Source organism: Zosterops lateralis (genome assembly GCF_965231275.1).
Source record: "Zosterops lateralis genome assembly, chromosome: 6".
Classification (NCBI taxonomy): Eukaryota; Metazoa; Chordata; class Aves; order Passeriformes; family Zosteropidae; genus Zosterops; species Zosterops lateralis.
Window position 1 is genome coordinate 49,545,192 of NC_139761.1, and position 18,268 is coordinate 49,563,459.

Genomic DNA, 18,268 nt, shown 5'->3' on the forward strand with positions numbered 1-18,268 from the left:
AGAATAGGGAAGAGGTCTGAATTGGCTGTCGTTGGACAGCCATGAAGGATGTATTTACTAACAGATAAAAATAAAAATCTGCGTAACAGGGAGCAGGATTACTTGTGTACAATGGGAGTTAGAAATGAAATGCATTGGGAACACACAAGTAAGTTCTACACAAAGCATAATAATGTCTCATTCTGCGTTATTCAATTAATTTAAAATACTCTGTCAAAAAATTCTCTTTCAGTGTATGGCAGGTAGCTTAAAGCAGCTTGAATGTTGAATAGTTTGGAGTAATATCTCATCTGCAAAAGCTTATGGATATAACCTGCTTTGCTCATTTCTCAAAGGAGAAGGTGCTTTTAACTGCTGATAGTAATGTAACTTGGAGTCTTAAATGCTTAAACATCAGATAACTGTATTTCTTAACCGGTTTCTGTAAGAACTTCTGTAAGAAGTCTTGAAATGAATTACTTAATTGCAGTACTTTTCATTTCCACTGTGTTTGTTTGCCTCTCCAGGAATGCAGGTCTGAACAAGCTGCTGTCTGCTATTTCCATACTCCCTCAATATTATTTAATTCCCTTGGTGGTGATTCACCACGTTCTCAGGGGTAGTTTTGAACACAACCTTTCTGTAGAAGAGTAAGCTGTTCCTGCCCCCTGACATGGTGGTGGTTTTGTTGCTTTGCTCTTGCAGCTGCTTCAGCTTCTTTGTTTAGCTATGATTTCACAGGCTGAGATGAGAAATGCAAAACATCTCAATTCAGACTTGTGTTCTACTCCTTGTAGTCTTTTTGAGGCTGGGAGATGCAGTTTGTAGGTGGTGATGATTAAGTCTAAATAGCAGCAGCTCTGCATTTGAATTTTTTTTACTTCATAAAGTGAATTCCTGTACATATTCAGTAGCTGAAGCTTGCTAATCCAAGTGGTTATCCATAGATAATTTGTACATAGGCTTTGATTTCACATTGTTGAACGCTTTGGAAGTTATCAATTGTCTTTTTATTGAGATTTGAGAGCCTGTGAGGAAAACAGCAGTGGAAATTTCTCTTTCCATGTCGCAAAGAAGCTGTTACCTTCAGTTTGTTAGCTTTGGAAGAATAGCTTAAATATTTACAGTGTCTTCTGACTTCTGTGGTTATTTTCTTACCAGAACAGTTAATTGTTGCCAGGTAACTCTAAATTTAAGAACTTTCTGATTCAAATGGCTTCTTTGCTATCCATTTGTAGAAAGGCCACAAGAATATATCTGGGAGAGCGGTGGTTGGGAATCAATTTACGTCTTAGTGAGAGAATATTGCAATAATTACTCCTCTTATTTAGTTGTAAGTGCTCAGAAGTTATTGTGAAAAAAGCCTATACATTAAGCCTTTAAAAAGTAAACCATTATTTTGAAGCAAATATTCTAATTTTCTACATGTATTCTTTAAAATTGGGTGAAGATTTTCCTTATATTAAAAAACAACCCCCAGGAAACCTAGGATAATTCAGATTTCAATCAAGTGGCTTTTCTTCTGTTGGAAGAGTAGTAGGAAGAGAATATAAGGAGCAGCTCAACTTTGTCTTAAGTAGCCTACAAAAGTATATTAAAGTGAAGTAAAAAGATTAGTTCCATCATGGAAGCAGTACTGTAGTGTAAGTAGTAGAAGTGTCAGAAGTGTCTAAACCTGTATCTCTGTGGACTGAAATTGAAACACAGCTTCTTTAGCATTCTTCCTCACACTAATTGAATTTCCTTCTTTGAACTGCATTTTCTTTTTAGGCCATGAAGGAAATTGAGCTTAGTATCTCATTAGAAAACAATTGTTTGCCAACACTTTATTAGAAAAATGGTTGGGAATCTCCTAGTGTTTCCTGGCACCCCATTCTAGGATCTGTACTACTGTGTTTTTGGCATCCATTAGGAAGCTCTCAATATTGAGGTTTTACTTTATTCCAGTCATTACAGCACAGTTTAATGTAATGGAGATATGCATCTCATAGTGATGTTTTCTTGGCAATTCATTAAAAAACATTAAAGCATTACTGGGTTTCACAATTGTGATCAGATCAATCTGTTCTCTCATACATTCCTTATTAGAACCAGCATAAAGCAGTAGATCATGTAATTAAGACTGTCAGAAAAATCTGTTCTACATTGGATTGTGTAGAGACTCCTGCAATAACGGAATCAGTGAAGAGGCTCAGGAGGGCTGTTAATCTCCCAAGGATTAAAAATGCTGAGGTAAACTTTCACTCTGTAAATTGTATATTTTAACAGATAAATATTATTTCACAGTCTTTAGTAGCTGGCAATAGCAGCAATGGTTCTGTCAGGGTTATGTTGGGATTTTTGGTGGGATTTTATTTATTTATTTATTTATTTATTTATTTGTCTATTTATTTATTTATTTATTTTGCTTGACCTCTTCCATTTATTTTGACATCTCTCTACTGTTAATGCATTAGTTGCTTGCTTTGGGAATATTTTCCTTTTCTAAATCATGACTGTTTAAAAACTACTTTTAAAGTACTGTTTTCTGGTTCTGTTAACTATAGAAACTTGTGTCACTGGAGATGCCACTAAATCTGACTGAGGGGAACTGACAGGAGCTCATGCTGTCTAAAATTAATGCAGTTATACTTTAAAGGAGGAATTGACATCATGTATTTTCCCAGTAAAGTTTGTGCCTAGCAATAGCATCTTAAAACTCTTAACTGTTCATGCTCCTGCATTCCTGAGCATAAGGAAAAACCCAAAAATCTCTCAAATAGCACAGAATTTTATGATGCAGCTGCCTTATAATGAATGGTTCACTTGAGCAGGACAGTGTCAAGTCACGTTGTCAAAAACAGTCATTAAGTGGAGAAGTGTGCAAATAAAAAAGCTAAATAATCTTATAATGCTATTTCTGTTGTCCTGCTGCTTTATTAGAGTGGCCATTCACATGATGCTCTGTTTGCTTTTGGCTTCAGCATGTATTTTGGCTTCAGTGATGTATTTGTAATACTGAGCAGAAGACTGATAAATATAGTTGTCACAAGAACTAAAATTCTTACAGGGAGGTGCAGAAGACATGAGAACAACATAGTGAAATACAGCCTATAAATATTTTTTCAGAGTTTGCTTTTTATAGGAGAAAGCTGGAGAAATAATTAGATTATAGTGTACAAATAGCTCCCAAAAATAATGTTGCTCCAGAAGAATTTGAAAAAGGTGGGGTTTTATGAATCAAACCCTGCAATTATTTTATGATGGACATTGACTTACACAATGATGTGTACGAGGGCATGTAGGACTCCTTTCAGAAACACAATTGCTATAAATGTTGGAGACTGTTGCATTGTAATCTTTTGTAAGATACTGTTTGATTTTATTTTCTTAAAAGTAGTTCTTTGTGGTTGGAAGAAGCGACCAGGTTTTTTTGTAAGAATGTGACATTTTTTGATACTCAAACTACAAGTTGAAGATGCTAAATTAGTACAGGAAAAGTGTAAGGAGAGCTTTCATTCTTCTGCACCACTTGTGGCAAACTTCTTTGGAAGTTAAAAATCCACTGAAGTTTGATTTTAAAACACAGGGTTAGTTTTCATTAAAAATCTAGTTTTATCAGGGCTTGAATTTGGCATGCAACCTGTCCTGATTAGAAGGGAGTAAATTCCCATGATTTGTTTGTCACCTCTTGGTTTCAACTGTGTTTTTGTTGAGACTAGACATTGCTGTGATGTTGCATTGTGTTGAGACTTCCATTTTAGCAGACCAAGAAGCAAACAAAGATAGTACAATGTAACAGTCCTTGCTGTTCATTTTCTCAGTTGTTTAATATTTTTTAATTCAGTAAATTTATAACTCTGCCAACAAAAGGTACATTAACAAATGCCACAAACAACAACAACAAAAAAACTGTTTAAAGCTGTTCAGATTTAAATTACTGGACAATAAGCTCTGCTTTCATCCATAACAGCCCTGAGCAAGCTTTATCTCTGCCTAGAGAAGTTAGATTATCCTGAGCAATATTCCAATGTACTGTGTCTTTCTGGACTTGATAAAGGATGTCAAAACTTGTGACTTGACAAAAAATGAGCTTTTGAATTTGGTGAATAGTTGCAGCATCATATGGAAATTGTGATGCTGTTAGTTAACTCTTGAGGAACTTTGAGTGAAAAGATGTGTTACATAAACTTAAATATGAGCCTAATTCAGATACTTCATCATTTCTGTATAAGGTACTTAATAGCTGTGGAAAATTAATATGGATTTTCAGTATTGAAATTTCATCTGACTTTGAATTTCCTCTGATTATGTAGGTATCCTTAAAATGTGGTGATGACAACAGCAAGAGTCCCTCTGGTGAGTCAAGTTCTTTGATTTTCATTTAAAACTTGTTTTGAGGTGGCTAATTTAGGAAGAAATGCATAAATAAAATAAATTCTCATTTAGGTTCACTGCAGCCTGAAAACCCTCTGAAAGTGAGTCTAGACCAGTTAACAAGGGCAGTTGAGGCCCTTCTGCAACTCCACACAAATTCCTGTAGCAGTTCAGCAGCAATTTCTCCAGAAGAGAGTAAGAGTACCAAGGAAGCTTGCACTGCCACAGAACATCTCCAATTCACAATATTTGCTGCTCATGGAATTTCTTCTGGCTGGGTGTCCAAGTAAGTGACTTACTTGCTGTAAAATTCCTCCTTTTATAGATTCTTTAAAATGTTTTGATGGGTTATGTTTAACTGTTTTTTCCTTGTCCAGTTATGAAAAATACTACTTGATTTGTTCTCTGACCCATAATGGAAAAGATCTGTTCAAACCTGTTCAGTCCAAGAAGGTTGGCACATACAAGAACTTCTTCTACTTGATTAAATGGGATGAACTGTAAGTGACTTCAGCCTGTTAAAAACTCAATAAAATGTTTTGTTTTAGCTAGCTGCTGAATACAGTCATTCAAGCAACTCTTGGTTCTAATTCCATTTCAAGCATCCAAAGAACAATTTACTGATCAGAATCAGAAATATTTTTCCAAATGATATTTCAGTGCTCATTTTAAAAGGGGGAATGGAAATGCTGGACAAGTGCCCTTTGCTAATGTGTTAGTAGCATACAATTACAGAGAGTTGGGAAGGTCATAACATTCCTTGCAATGGGAATGGCTTGTGTTGCTTTAAGAGACATTAAAGAATAAAGCTTGCTTGTATGTACTGCTCAATTTATGTAAATGGAGAGGAAAACCAACTCACTTCTACTAACATGAATGTGGAATCAGTTTTTATTCCAAATACAGAGGGTAGAAATGAAGAAGGAAGAGCATGCAGAGAAAAGATAGGGAGATAATGGCAGGTGGTATCTGATAACTGAAAGGGGAGTGTTTTTCATTATCTGTGCACAGCTTTATCTCTGCCACTTGAGTTATCAGGCAGCCTGTCATAGCTGAAGCATCATGTGAGCTCTGTGATGCCCCATATCTACTCTCCTGACTGTTTTTAAAGGTCAGACATAGACCCTAAGGAATACCCTGAAAGTTTGTGGTGAACAAATCGTTTCAGACCAGCAATGAGAGTTTCTAGAACACCTCCCTTCAGAGAGTACTCCCAACTACCTTTTTTTTTCTGGTGATGTATGGGATTAATTGTCAGATCTTTTGCTGGCAAGTACTAGTGTATTACAGTGAAAGGTCTGCTAGATTGCTTAAAAGCTGCTGACAACAGTGTAGTGCTTTATAGTGCAATTGTCATGTTTTACAGAGAAATCAAACTGAAAGAACGTTTGTAGGCAGTAAAAACAGTGTAAACAAAAGTGGAAGGCTGAATAGCTCAGTGAGGTGTATACTCCTCAGCTGCTTGCTTTTTAGGTTTTGTACCATTTAGAATTTAACTTTCAGTAGTTCTTAATAGATTCTTTCATTTGGCTGGGGACCAAATTGTCAGCTGACCCTTTCAATCTGAAAAATTAGGAGGTGGCTACCATGGAGTTTTGTGTGCCCTTCCTAGTGAGTGGAGTGGGAAAACTGGTTATGCTGGGCAGGTCAATTCTGTGCAAGGAATATGATTTCATAGACAGAGATTAAAAAGGGTTGCTCCAAATCTGACTACAGTGCAGACATGCAGTTTAGCAGGTTTTACAAACTATTGGTGTGGGAGATGGAGTGAAATATGATTGCATGGATATTTAACACTCGTTCTTCAATGTTAATTGACTTTTTGAAAGCAAGAGGCATAAATGGATTATGTGGATAAGGCTGTAACTTACTAACTGCTGCCTTTTTTCTAATTGACTTATTTTTAATACTTTTATTTTGTAGAATAATTTTTCCCATCCAGATTTCACAGTTGCCTTTGGAATCACTCTTATGTCTGACTTTGTTTGGAATCCTAAATCAAAGTAGTGGGAGTTCCCCTGACTCAAATAGGCAGAGAAAGGGCCCAGAAATTTTGGGTCAGGTTTCTCTACCGCTTTTTGATTTTAGGCGGTAAGTATCCAAAACATGGGTAAGAGTATCAATATAATTTGCTCTGTGTAAAGCTTCCTCCACACCCATAACTATAGAAATTGCCTCTGTGATATTAAATATAGTAGGCCATGATAAAGGTAAGAATTGTAAACTATACGGATACAGAAAAAATACATTTCATTAAATAGAGGACAAATTGTGGTCCTGTATTGTAGGATTTCCATCTAACTGGCTGAAAAAACTTTACTGCTGGAGGAAGTTGAATATTGTTTGGATGATTATATCCTAGAATATTCTAAAACTATTCCTTTTGATTCAGAGCTGGATTTATTTTAAACAATTAAAATACAGGGGTAATTAACAACTGTGTTAAACTTGTGACATATTTCTGATTTGAACTGGCTTTCCTTCAAATACAGCTGCTGGATGCTGTTACACGTTTTTCACTAAGAATGAAAAGCCTGCTGTAACTTTCCTAAGCTGAGTGTTTCTGGATTGGTTCAAGTTGCTTTGTGCTTCCAACTTTGATTACCAAGTGAATTCCAAAATTCTTATCACTTGGGCAGCTACTCAGTGAGACATTAACCAGTAGGCTTGAACCACAGGTGCCCAAATTAGACATTATGTTGCAGAACCATTGCAAAACAGCTTCTGCATTTATGCTTAAGGTTTCCTATTTGTGTGTGCTGCTGACTTCTGGGTCTGACTGGAAGTTTAAATTGTCAAGCAAGGCTGCAGAAAGGCAGCCAAATCTTTCCTGGACAGTTACTGCTGTGTGTTGCTTGTGTCTGTTTTGTGTGCTCTGGTTCTGGATTTGACTTGACTTGTGCTGCTTTCTCCTTTGTCTGGTGATTATTCCAACAGCTTGAGGGTGTCACAGAGTTTAGAATTTCCTGCACTGGAAAGATGGCCTGCAGCTGCTTTCAGTCTCCACCAAAGCTTGGGTTTCTTTTCATAAATCATGCTTGTTTCAACTTTCTGTTTAAATGCTGCATTTCAGTCTCCCATCTAAATACCACATTTCACAGTCCTTGAAAACACAGCTTTTGATTTAAATTCAAATTTATCTTGTCTTCATGGTGCTCTCATAAGAGTTAGTTGGGGAGAAAACTGTATTTTTTGTTTATATGGAACACTGCAATGGTGTGTGTTGTTGCAGAGCTTGCTGAGTGGCCTGTATGTAGCAGCTGCAGAGGTGCTTAGTGGTCTAATCCACTTGCAGTCCACATAAATTAAATCCAGACCTAGGTAATTAAACTTGGTAGCCAAATATTCCGGTTACAGTTGAAAATAGCATCAATGGCAGGCAGGAGCTTAAACTTGAAACTTAACTGAAATATAGGGAGAACAAAACTGGTCGTGTATGTGTTTTGGAAGAATCCATGGCCAAGTTAAAATTCCTTCTGCTGAAGTGCATGTGGGTTGGCTTAAAACATCATTACTTGAGGATGAGACAGAAGGCTGTGGCAACTGTATTAAATTGGAGAATTATTTAAAAGAATAAGCTGCTCAGTTGTGCTTTAGTGGCATGATTTGGTAATCTTTATTGGCATGGAAAGCTCCTACTTAATATTTACATATAACAACCTGTTCCTTATTTGAAACACATATAAACCCTAAAACGTCTTTCAAAATACACTTAAGGCTTGGCCTTCAAGCAGTCTTTTGAGCAACATTTTGATTTTAAAAGACTGATAGAAGTTTTCTGTACCTAACATTCAACACTTAATTGATTTATGAAGTGTCATCAGTTGTGCCCTACTATTGAAAATGGTATTATTGTTGGGAATACACTGGCAAATGCAAATATCATTTGATACGCCCTTGCAGAATATAGTAATGTGGGAAGTCCAAGCAGATAGTGAGGCCTTTAAGATTCATATGCCTGGGCCTTTTTTCTAGAAGCTAAGAAGAGAGTATGTGTGTGTTTGTGTTCAGTTTTTTTCTCAGAGGCAACAGTATTCCTGTGTCAACTAAATCAACACTGAACTTTTACCTTTGCCTTTTCTACCTAGAAGGTGTGTGCAGCCCTTTAAAGCACATAAAGTACAGATGACAGCCAGTGAAAATCAGTTAATTGACATGTAATATCTTGGTGAAGTAAACAGACTGTGATGCTAATAACCGGTACATGTTCTTTTCTCAGATTGCTAACTTGTGGGACAAAGCTGTTGCAACTGTGGACCTCATCACATCCTCATCATGTGTCAGGGGTGGCCAGTAAGAAAGGAAATATGGAAAGAGTAGTATTGCAGGTGATGCATAATTCTGATTTACTCTATCTTTGTTTGAATGTTTGACTGTGACTTGTAAGTCATATTAGGTGAACGTTTTGGGGAGAGGGAAAAGTACTGCTAATATTTGAAAGTCAGTATAGAATAGTGATTACTGAAGTGTAAGGGCAAAGAATGGGAACCTCCTGGAAGTCTCTACAAATCTGTTATTGAATAACTGTCTGGAAGTAAGAGAAATCAGAAGTGCTTTGGCATTACATGCTGTCAGTACTGGGACATTAGGATGTTTTTGAAAGCAATCCACAGAAATGTGTGCTGAGATGGGAGTGGTCTGGACACAAGCAGTAGCAATTCCAGCTCCTTTACAGAACACAAGCATCTCTGTTTCTCAATTCAGAGCTCAAATTTCCCTCCAAAGAGAAGGTGCCTTACTAGGCATGACTCAGCAGTCCCAAAACATGGCCTGAGTCAGTGGTTGGGTGGAAACCACTGGTGTGGGTTTGAGTAGTTCTGTGATTATCTCTGCTCTAAGCATTCTCACTTCTCTTCTGAGGAGTGCTGCAGCCACTGCATTGTGCAATAACACAGCTGTACATTTGGGAACTGTAGTCATGTAGAACAATTGAGATGGAAAAAAATATTCAGCAAACAGTATCCGGGGAGTGTTGCTCTTGTAGAACCAAAGAGTTCAGATACCCAAACACATCTGAGATTGCTGGAAGGGTGAGCTTTCTCTATTTAGAGACTTGCATCATCTTTTTTTCTTCTTTTTATTTTTTTTTTCCCAGATTGACTTCCCATCCCATGCTTTTGATATTGAATATAAAATGCCTCAAGCTGCAAAGACTACTGTGCATCATTCTGTAGAAACACTAGAAAAACCATTGAGAGAACGTCTCCTTGCCATTCTCTCCAAGGATAGCACCATTGGGTATGTCCATCTCTTCCAGCTGGGCTCTTTTTGCACATGACAATTTGTAGCTTGAGTATGGAATGCTTATATATTCTTAAGTTTCTGTAACTTTTTTTTAATATATTTTGAAGACCTGTAGAGACTTAAACAAGAGATGGAAAATTAACCATGTGAAATCATGGTACTGACTTAATGAATTTCCTTGTGCTTTCCATGGCTGGTGCTATATTTTCTTGCTCCAAGACTGCTGCCCCTTTGCCTGCCTGTTATAGTCACCTGTTCCTGTTTGGCAGTTTCTCAGTTCCAGGGAGCAGTGGCAGTTTCAGCAGTGGCTGTCGTGTGCCATGGAAGCTTTTCTGGCAGCGTTTCCTACTCATCTGCACCAAACTAACATTGATGGTTTTGGTTTATTTCAGATTATACTAAAACTTGATTTTGTCCTGCCCAAATTATAGATTTGAACAAATGTTTCCTTAATGTTTGAGGCTTTATTTGGCTTCTTGTTTTATTTTTGTGGAGGAAAGAGTCATTTCAATGTCATTCCATTCTGTGTGTTATCTGTGTGAATACAACAGTCAGTGGCATTGGGATTATTGAGGTGATGGTTTGTCATATGCATTTATAAACTGAAATGCTCTTGTCTGCAGGCTGTCAAAAGAAGATAAAGATTTTTTGTGGGAGAAGAGACATTATTGTCATAGCCATCCTAATAGCCTACCAAAAATACTGGTTAGTGCCCCTCACTGGGACTGGGCAAGTCTTCCAGAAATATATTCGTTACTTCAGCGGTGGCCTCCTTTATCACCCTTAGCTGCCCTGGAACTACTTGATTCCAAGTAAGAAAACCAGTGTAAATAAACTCTCTGTGTTTTGTTCAGCATTAAATGACTCTTCTTTGGTAGAAGATCCTGGAATGGTGGTTTGTGGGAAAAAAACTGCTGAATTTCTTGTGGCAAAAGTTAAACGTTTTCAAATTTTTAAAGAACCCCATGCTTACTTTATTGATATAGGCTTAACCAAGTCAGGAAGTGAAAGCACAGCAACAGTGGTTAGGGTTCTGAGGTTTAACATGCAACAGGACAGGGGTTTATACAGCCAGAGTTTTGAGAGGTTTTTTGAGTGTGCTTGTCCTAAACATGTACATGCAGTTGCATCTTTTATGATGGAGGGCCTCATACTTGTGGGTCCCTTATTGGGCTTTTAAAGACTTTATATAGTTGCTTTTCCATCTGGCTGATCTCAAAAAAAGAATAAGAAAAAAGTCCTACATGAACAGAGAAAACTTGATGTGGCTTTGTGGTGACTTTCTAGGTTTGCTGATCAGGAAGTACGAAGTACAGCTGTGAACTGGATGGAGACATTGAGTGATGATGAGTTAACAGATTTCCTCCCTCAGTTTGTACAGGTAAGACTTTCTGTCTACACAGAGACTTGAATTTTTCTGGCTCTTGCAAACCCAAAGGAATTGCTTCTGACTAGAAGCAGAAGTGCAGTTGTGTGCCTCTAACTGTAATGCACAGTAGGGGAAACAGTTTGAATAAATAATCACTTTGTGACTGTTCAAAGTATTTGTGGTAATTCTGTCTATGCGTTAGTAACAAAATACATCAAGAGTTAAATGCAGACCTGATTTATGTAATTTCTGTTGTATTTAGGCACTGAAGTACGAAACCTACCTGGACAGTGCTCTTGTGAAATTTCTTTTGGCTCGGGCACTGGGAAGCATTCGGATTGCACACTACCTGTACTGGTAAGGGGTTCTTTGTTCCATTGCTCCTGTAATGTGGGTGCCACAAGATTAATGTTTCCAGATAAAAAATCCTTCTTAACATCATCATTCAGTAACATAACAATGACTGTTATGAATGGTGATTATACAGAATGTAGATCCTGGTTGTTGTTTGGGTTGGTTTTTTTAATGAAAGAACAGATAGTGCCTCTACAAAGCACAAACTTCTTGTCTTTTCTATCCTGTATATCAGTAAATTCAGGCATGCCTAGTACTGATTAATTAAAATATTTTGATGTCTTAATATTGCATTGTTTTTTGTATTTTCCATAGGAAAATTTAACTTATATCCTTTATTTTAGGCTTCTTAAGGATACGCTGTATGATACAAAGTTTGGTGTAAGGTATGAGCAAATTCTTGGAGCTTTTCTTTCAGTCTGTGGAAAAAGGCTGAGGGAAGAGCTGGAGAAGCAGACCAGGCTAGTGCAGCTCTTTGGCATGGTGGCAGAAAGAGTAAAGCAAACGAGTGGCTCTGCTCGGCAGGTGTGTATATATTTTTAATTCAGAACTAATCCACTTAATTGTCTTTTTTGTCTAAATTAAAAATGTTATGTAAATGTATAGGAAGGTTTATGAACCGGTTGCTCTGCAAAGCTTAATGAAGTTGGTGCTTTTGTCAAGTTTGTCACCTGAAACATTTGGTGAGATGATAGGGCAAGATAGTATAGGATGGTTTCTGTGTCTGATCAACTGGACATGTTGAAACTGTTACTGCTGAAGAATAATCTCATCATGCAAAAGAATGGGATATCTGGTTTTGTGCTGATAATAGAACTTAGAGTTTGATGGGGTGGGATGCTGTCATCTGGTTCAGTCAATAAAACCCCCACAAACATGTGTGATGAGTGTTACATTGCTAGGCTTAGATATTTTTAATAGCTAAGCCAGTAGCTATAATTTCTAGCATTCCTTTGACATTGAGGAGTTAAAATAGTGCCTTCAGGGTAACTTTGTCCAGAAGTTTTCTGTAGATGCTTCAGTTAGGAAAATGTCAGCTGAATTTTCTTTCTGTCTGCAGGTGGCCTTGCAGAATGGCATGGAGCGTGTGCAGTTGTTTTTCTTGAAGAACAAATGCCGTTTGCCTCTCAATCCGAGTCTTGTGGCAAAGGAGTTAAACATTAAGGTACTGCACATTCAGGGTTTCAAAAGCCTTTTGTAAAAATTACATCTAGGTAAAGCTTTTACAAATGGAAAAAATCACTTCAAGTGCTTGAAAGGCCTTTATGCTGTGGAGATGGGGTTTAATCAAAAATGCTGATTAAATAAGGCAGCAAAATTAGCTGAGCAAAGACAAAATGTGTACAAATACATTGTAAAACCAACAAAGGCACTTGTGTTAAAAAATACAGACATATATCTGCAATAACTTACTACATCTTCAAACCCTGTCTCCTGAGACAAGCAATGCTGGTTATAGCAAAGCAGGGGACTGCTCAGAATGCATGAAAAAATCCTGTGTGCATTAGTAATCAAAAGAGGAAATTGACCAAGAATATAAAGTTCAAGCAGTGAGTAAATACTGTGAAACACATGAAGCTAGCTGTTACTGATTGTGTAGCAGTAGTTTTATTTTATTGTGAAGGTCCAGCAAGTAATAATGTAGGAGAAGCAGGTAAATTATTTTTCCAGAACTCTGCAAGGTTTGACAATATCTGCTCAACCACAGTCTTGATTATATCATCATGCATGACTGAAAACCTAAAAGTTTGTTAATGCTTGAACTAATCCTGTGTTTGAGAGACAGCTCATTTCACTTTCCTTCTCTACTGTAATTATTAAATCATGAGCAGGGACTTGAAAGCAGATAAATGAGAAGATACTATGAAACACACAAATACATATTTTTAATACATCTTCTATATTTAAAAAAAAAAAACTGTTGATAAAATATTTGTTCATGTTTTATTCACTTTTCCCTTCAGAATGTATAAAACGTCACTGTGCAGCACTGTTGGCTTTTGTACAAGAATTCAACAAATAATAGCCAAAGGGCTCATTATTCAAAGGCAGCACGTATTCACCACAATTGAAATGTTAAAAGTTTGAATAGACACATTGTGTGTCAAACCTGCTTGTTGTCAGAATGTCTTGTTTTCTGGGCTAGCAGGAATAGTCCTTTCTGACCATTGACACTAATCTACTTGCAGGCCTGTTCTTTCTTCAGCTCCAATGCAGTACCACTCAAAGTTGCACTGATAAATGCAGACCCGCTGGGAGAAGAAATTAATGTGATGTTTAAGGTAGGCCTTACATGTGTAATGGAGAAAGGAAGTTGAATGATAATCACTATTTCATTGGGCTCAATTAATTTTATCATAGATCAATAAGCTTAGTTATTCCATGAGTTTGCTCCTGTGTATCTAGAAAGCAACATGTGATCAAGCCATAAAACATAAAAATCTACCACCATGTGAAGTTTAATTGTAGCCTGTTTCTCTTTTAAGTTTACTGTGTCACTGGTTAACTCTTTTTTTTCCATTTAAGGTTGGAGAAGATTTGAGACAAGATATGTTGGCTTTACAAATGATTAAGATCATGGATAAGATCTGGCTGCAGGAGGGACTGGATCTAAGGATGGTTATCTTCAAGTGTCTCTCAACTGGAAAAGACAGAGGTGCTAAACCAGATGCTGCCTTGAATCTTTGCTCCCCTCCTTCAATTTCTTGTCACACTGATAGTGAAAAACCTGTGGGCAGAGGTGCCAAGGAACAGTTCCACTTCAAGGAACTTCAGTACTTGAGAGTACAATAAGTTAGATTGTTCTGAATTTCCTGATGGCTGCATGGCATCCAAATGTGTTTCTTCTGTTGAGCATTCTGTTGTCAATGAACAGTGGGACAAACAAATACAGTGATAAAAGCCAAGGTTGCTCTTGGTGCTCTTAATGCAACACAAGAAAATAATGGTGCTATAGCAGTCCTTATTCTGGAAGTTTAATTATGGTGAAAGCATTCCAGTGCAAACCAAACTGTTTGGGAGTGTTTGGAATCTGCTGCAGTTGAGTCAGGGAGTATTGTTCTTGTACTGAAATGTGCAAAAAGAAGAAAAATTCCAATCAGCCCTTGCCATGCACACGCACTATCCCCCAGAATTAATGTCATGCTGGTGAAAGTTCTTGGCAATATGAGGCTCTCTGGGGTTTAAAAGTAGGTCACAGAACTGAGTGCAAATACTGCCCTGCACCTTGAACATGTTTTTTGCTAGTTTTAACTAATTCTCTAGAGTTAGCCAATAGAACCAAAGTTATTTAAGCGGATAAACAACTTAAGTATTTCTTCAGTCAGATAAACAGCATGACCAAAACTCTTAAATACATGGAAAAGATGGAAATGTAGGTTGGCAAAACTAAGCAAAGAGCTTCTATATATGTAAGACTTGCTTTTTAGAGAAACAGATGGCTTTTCCTCCTACTCTGAATGATGATTTATGTAGCTTTTTTTTTTCTTGCTGCTAATATTAGTGTCCTTAATGTGCTCAAAAGATTAAAGAGGAAAAGTAAAATGTATGTAAATTACAGATGTACCTTTAGTAGCTCTTGCCAAGATAGAAGTGAAATTCTGTTAATCAACTAAATGTTTTCATTTTATGATTTAGCTATACAAATGTTTTTAGTAAAGTATATCTCCAAAGTAAGGCCACATATAAAGCCCACTGTCTGGTCTTTTTCAACACTTGACAGCAGATAAAGTTACTAGATTATTTCACTGTCAGTGTGTATGACTTGTCAGCATCAAAGTATTTTGCCCAAATTAGACTAATAGGAGTATGTGATTGAAACTAAGAATTCAAGTATAACTTAAGTGTGCATTGTAGCAACTGTAACTTGTAGTAAAGTAAGCAAAGTTGGATTGCTACATGTGTTTCATGGTTTACTTTGTAACATAGTCTGTGGAAATGCTTAGGAGACTACTAAAATTGTTTTTGCACCTGAGTTTTGAAGGAGGTTGGTCTAAGACTGTAAGACTCATCATTTTTAGGAAAGTTTCTACTGAATAATAAAAATGCTGCATTAATTAAGGAGATAACTAAATAGACTTTATTTTGTTCTATATCAAGGCATGGTAGAGCTTGTTCCTGCTTCAGATACGCTTAGGAAAATTCAAGTGGAATATGGAGTGACAGGTTCTTTTAAGGACAAGCCTCTGGCTGAATGGTTGAGGAAGTACAATCCTACAGAGGAGGAGTATGAAAAGGTAATGTTTCAGCACTGTTTTGTTGTTTAAGATTTTTAAAAGGGCTAAGTACAATCTGATGAAAGAATGAAATTCATATTCCATGTCTTCCATTGAAATTTTTGATTTGTATATTTCAGAAAAAAATTTTCTGTACTTGAAAAAGAACAAATTAAAATCCCCCCTGTAAAAAGGAGCCAGATGGATTCTCAGTAATCTCATCAAAGTGTTTTATTGCGTATAGAAAAAAACATACTTTAAATTTAAGAGAGGGAGGAATAGTGGCCACTCTAAATCGTATTTCAGGAGCAGTGGCCTCTCCTTGTACACATGAGATTCAAAAATTAAAATATTTTTTAGGGCTATAATGCTGTTACAATACATTGGAAATACAAGTTTTGTACCCTTTTCTTTGCTAATATAGTTTTGTGATTTGTCTTCAGCTCCTCTTTTCTCTTTCATTTGTGTAAAAAACAAAAAAAACGTTTTTGCTGGAGAGAGGTATGTCAAGAGATTTTGGCAAAGCTAACTGTTTGAAGAACAGTATTTGGGGAAAAAAAAACAAATTTAGGGTCTGTTTTGCTTGGGTTAGATTTTGCACTCATGAGATTGACTGTTATTATGTTTTATGTTCTATGTATTATAAATTATGTTTTTCCACTAATATTTGATGTCCATTCACGTCTTTTCTCTCCCTCCCAGGCTTCAGAAAACTTCATCTACTCTTGTGCAGGATGCTGTGTAGCCACTTATGTCCTGGGAATCTGTGACCGCCACAATGACAACATAATGCTCCGGAACACTGGGCACATGTTTCACATCGACTTTGGAAAGTTTTTGGGACATGCACAAATGTTTGGTAGCTTTAAAAGGTATTTTCTGTACCTAAGCAATGTAGAGAATGAAGTGATTTTCTTTCCAAGTGTTGCTCTGGGAGATCTGCTGTAGGTCCAGTACCATGTGAATATGCTGTGTAACCTGAGGCAGCACTGGGGAGAGGAACTCAACCCAAACCCATTTGGGTTTAAAAGTATAAACCCAATATAAAGAATGATGTTAAATATTCCATTGAAAGCAGTAATGCAATATTTAATATAATTACCTCAGCGTGGGGATGGAGGGCAGCAGGAAGCACATGGCAATGAAGAGACCTTATGATGAACTCACAATTCTGTGTTTTTTGAACAGGGATCGAGCTCCTTTTGTGCTGACATCAGATATGGCTTATGTCATTAATGGTGGGGAAAAACCCACCATTCGCTTTCAGCTGTTTGTGGACCTCTGTTGCCAAGCTTACAACTTGATAAGGAAACACGCCAGCCTCTTCCTTAACCTACTTTCATTGGTAATCATTTTTCACATTCAATTGAAACTTGACAGATCTGTCATGCTGGGTATTAAAAACTATGCTTTTTATGCTGCAGAAATTCATAACGCAGGCTTTTTTTAAAAGCTAGAACCATCGGATCTACTTTATGGGAAGCTTTATTTGGAATTTTTTAAGCTTTTTTACTGCCTACCTCTTTCTTGAAAATTTAAAACTAATACACTACCACAAATTGCACTGCAGAGAGTTTTTAACTGCTTTCAATTCAGCAGAAATAGTCAATGACTGCTGATTATAAGTAATTGTTGTCTATTGCTGTTAGCATTTAGCAATTTAGTGTAGCTACGAGTGATGAGGGTCTAAGTCTTAATCATTTCAGTATAAAATCATACTGGGTTTATTGTGTTAAAACTAAAATTCAATTCCTTGTAGATGCTTTCTTCTGGGTTACCAGAACTGAGTGGGATTCAGGACTTGAAGTATGTCCAGGATGCTCTCCAGCCCCAAACAACAGATGCAGAAGCCACCATTTTCTTTACAAGGTACTGGATAAGGGAAAACTAAAATATCTCCCAGTATCACCCTCTTAATGGGAGATTTCTGATAGAAAAAGATGTACTAGGCATGGTCACAAACATGTCTGTACAAGCTGAATAGTCACACTGTACAATCATAAAATACCAGTTAACTACATAAGTAAGATCAGTTCCATAAAAGAGTAATGCTTGTGCTAAAATACCTTGCAGATTTTAGGGGTGACCTTGTGTGAAACAATTGGTTTAAAGAGCTGAGAGTAATTCTGTCTGGCTGTTTAACACTTATATTTTGAATACATCCTAAATTGTTTAATAGCAGAGTATATGATGGAAAGCATTGTAAAGAAGTTCTCTCTTGGAAAAGTGTTTTTGCACCCTGGGGAGGGAGGGATGATGGCCCAGTGTAAGTGGAGGAGTGCATACAGTGTAACCGAGATGTTGCTACATGTTAGAAAAGTGTTACTGTACTTCAGATATACAGGGGAAACTGCAGCGGTGTACACACGACTTAGAATCATAGAAGAGTTTTGGTAGGAAGAGACCTTTAGAGGCCATCTAAGACCAGTCCACCTGCAGTGAGCAGGGACATCCTCAACTAGATAAACTTCCTCAGAGACCTGTCCCGACAACCTGTTCTGGTGTTTCACAACTCTTACAGTAAAAAGATTCTCTTTCTTATCTGTAATCTGATGTTCTGGTGTTTCACAACTCTTACAGTAAAAAGATTTTCTTTCTTATCTGTAATCTGAATTTATCCTCATATACTTCATCTCTTGTCATCTCACAAGAGGTCCTGCTAAAAAGTTTGTCCTCATCTTTTGTGTAAGTTCCCTTTAAGTAGGAATGGCCTCCCTATGAAAGGCCACAGTAAGATCTCCCCAGAGCCTTC

At 37.1% G+C, this 18,268-nt stretch overlaps 1 protein-coding gene across 2 annotated transcripts in view; it reads left to right on the forward strand.

Moving 5' to 3' along the window:
- Window positions 1-18,268, forward strand: part of PIK3C2A (phosphatidylinositol-4-phosphate 3-kinase catalytic subunit type 2 alpha) — a 50,543-nt gene that overhangs the window by 24,762 nt on the left and 7,513 nt on the right. For both annotated transcript variants that reach the window (XM_083863301.1, XM_083863302.1), the window contains exons 9-26: window positions 2,068-2,211; window positions 4,275-4,317; window positions 4,408-4,621; window positions 4,713-4,835; window positions 6,259-6,426; window positions 8,555-8,663; window positions 9,431-9,573; window positions 10,203-10,391; window positions 10,867-10,960; window positions 11,211-11,305; window positions 11,647-11,827; window positions 12,363-12,467; window positions 13,492-13,584; window positions 13,829-13,958; window positions 15,401-15,537; window positions 16,219-16,388; window positions 16,705-16,861; window positions 17,276-17,385. In XM_083863301.1, the coding sequence (XP_083719427.1) occupies window positions 2,068-2,211; window positions 4,275-4,317; window positions 4,408-4,621; window positions 4,713-4,835; window positions 6,259-6,426; window positions 8,555-8,663; window positions 9,431-9,573; window positions 10,203-10,391; window positions 10,867-10,960; window positions 11,211-11,305; window positions 11,647-11,827; window positions 12,363-12,467; window positions 13,492-13,584; window positions 13,829-13,958; window positions 15,401-15,537; window positions 16,219-16,388; window positions 16,705-16,861; window positions 17,276-17,385 (2,405 nt within the window). The remainder of the gene's footprint in view (window positions 1-2,067; window positions 2,212-4,274; window positions 4,318-4,407; window positions 4,622-4,712; window positions 4,836-6,258; window positions 6,427-8,554; window positions 8,664-9,430; window positions 9,574-10,202; window positions 10,392-10,866; window positions 10,961-11,210; window positions 11,306-11,646; window positions 11,828-12,362; window positions 12,468-13,491; window positions 13,585-13,828; window positions 13,959-15,400; window positions 15,538-16,218; window positions 16,389-16,704; window positions 16,862-17,275; window positions 17,386-18,268) is intronic.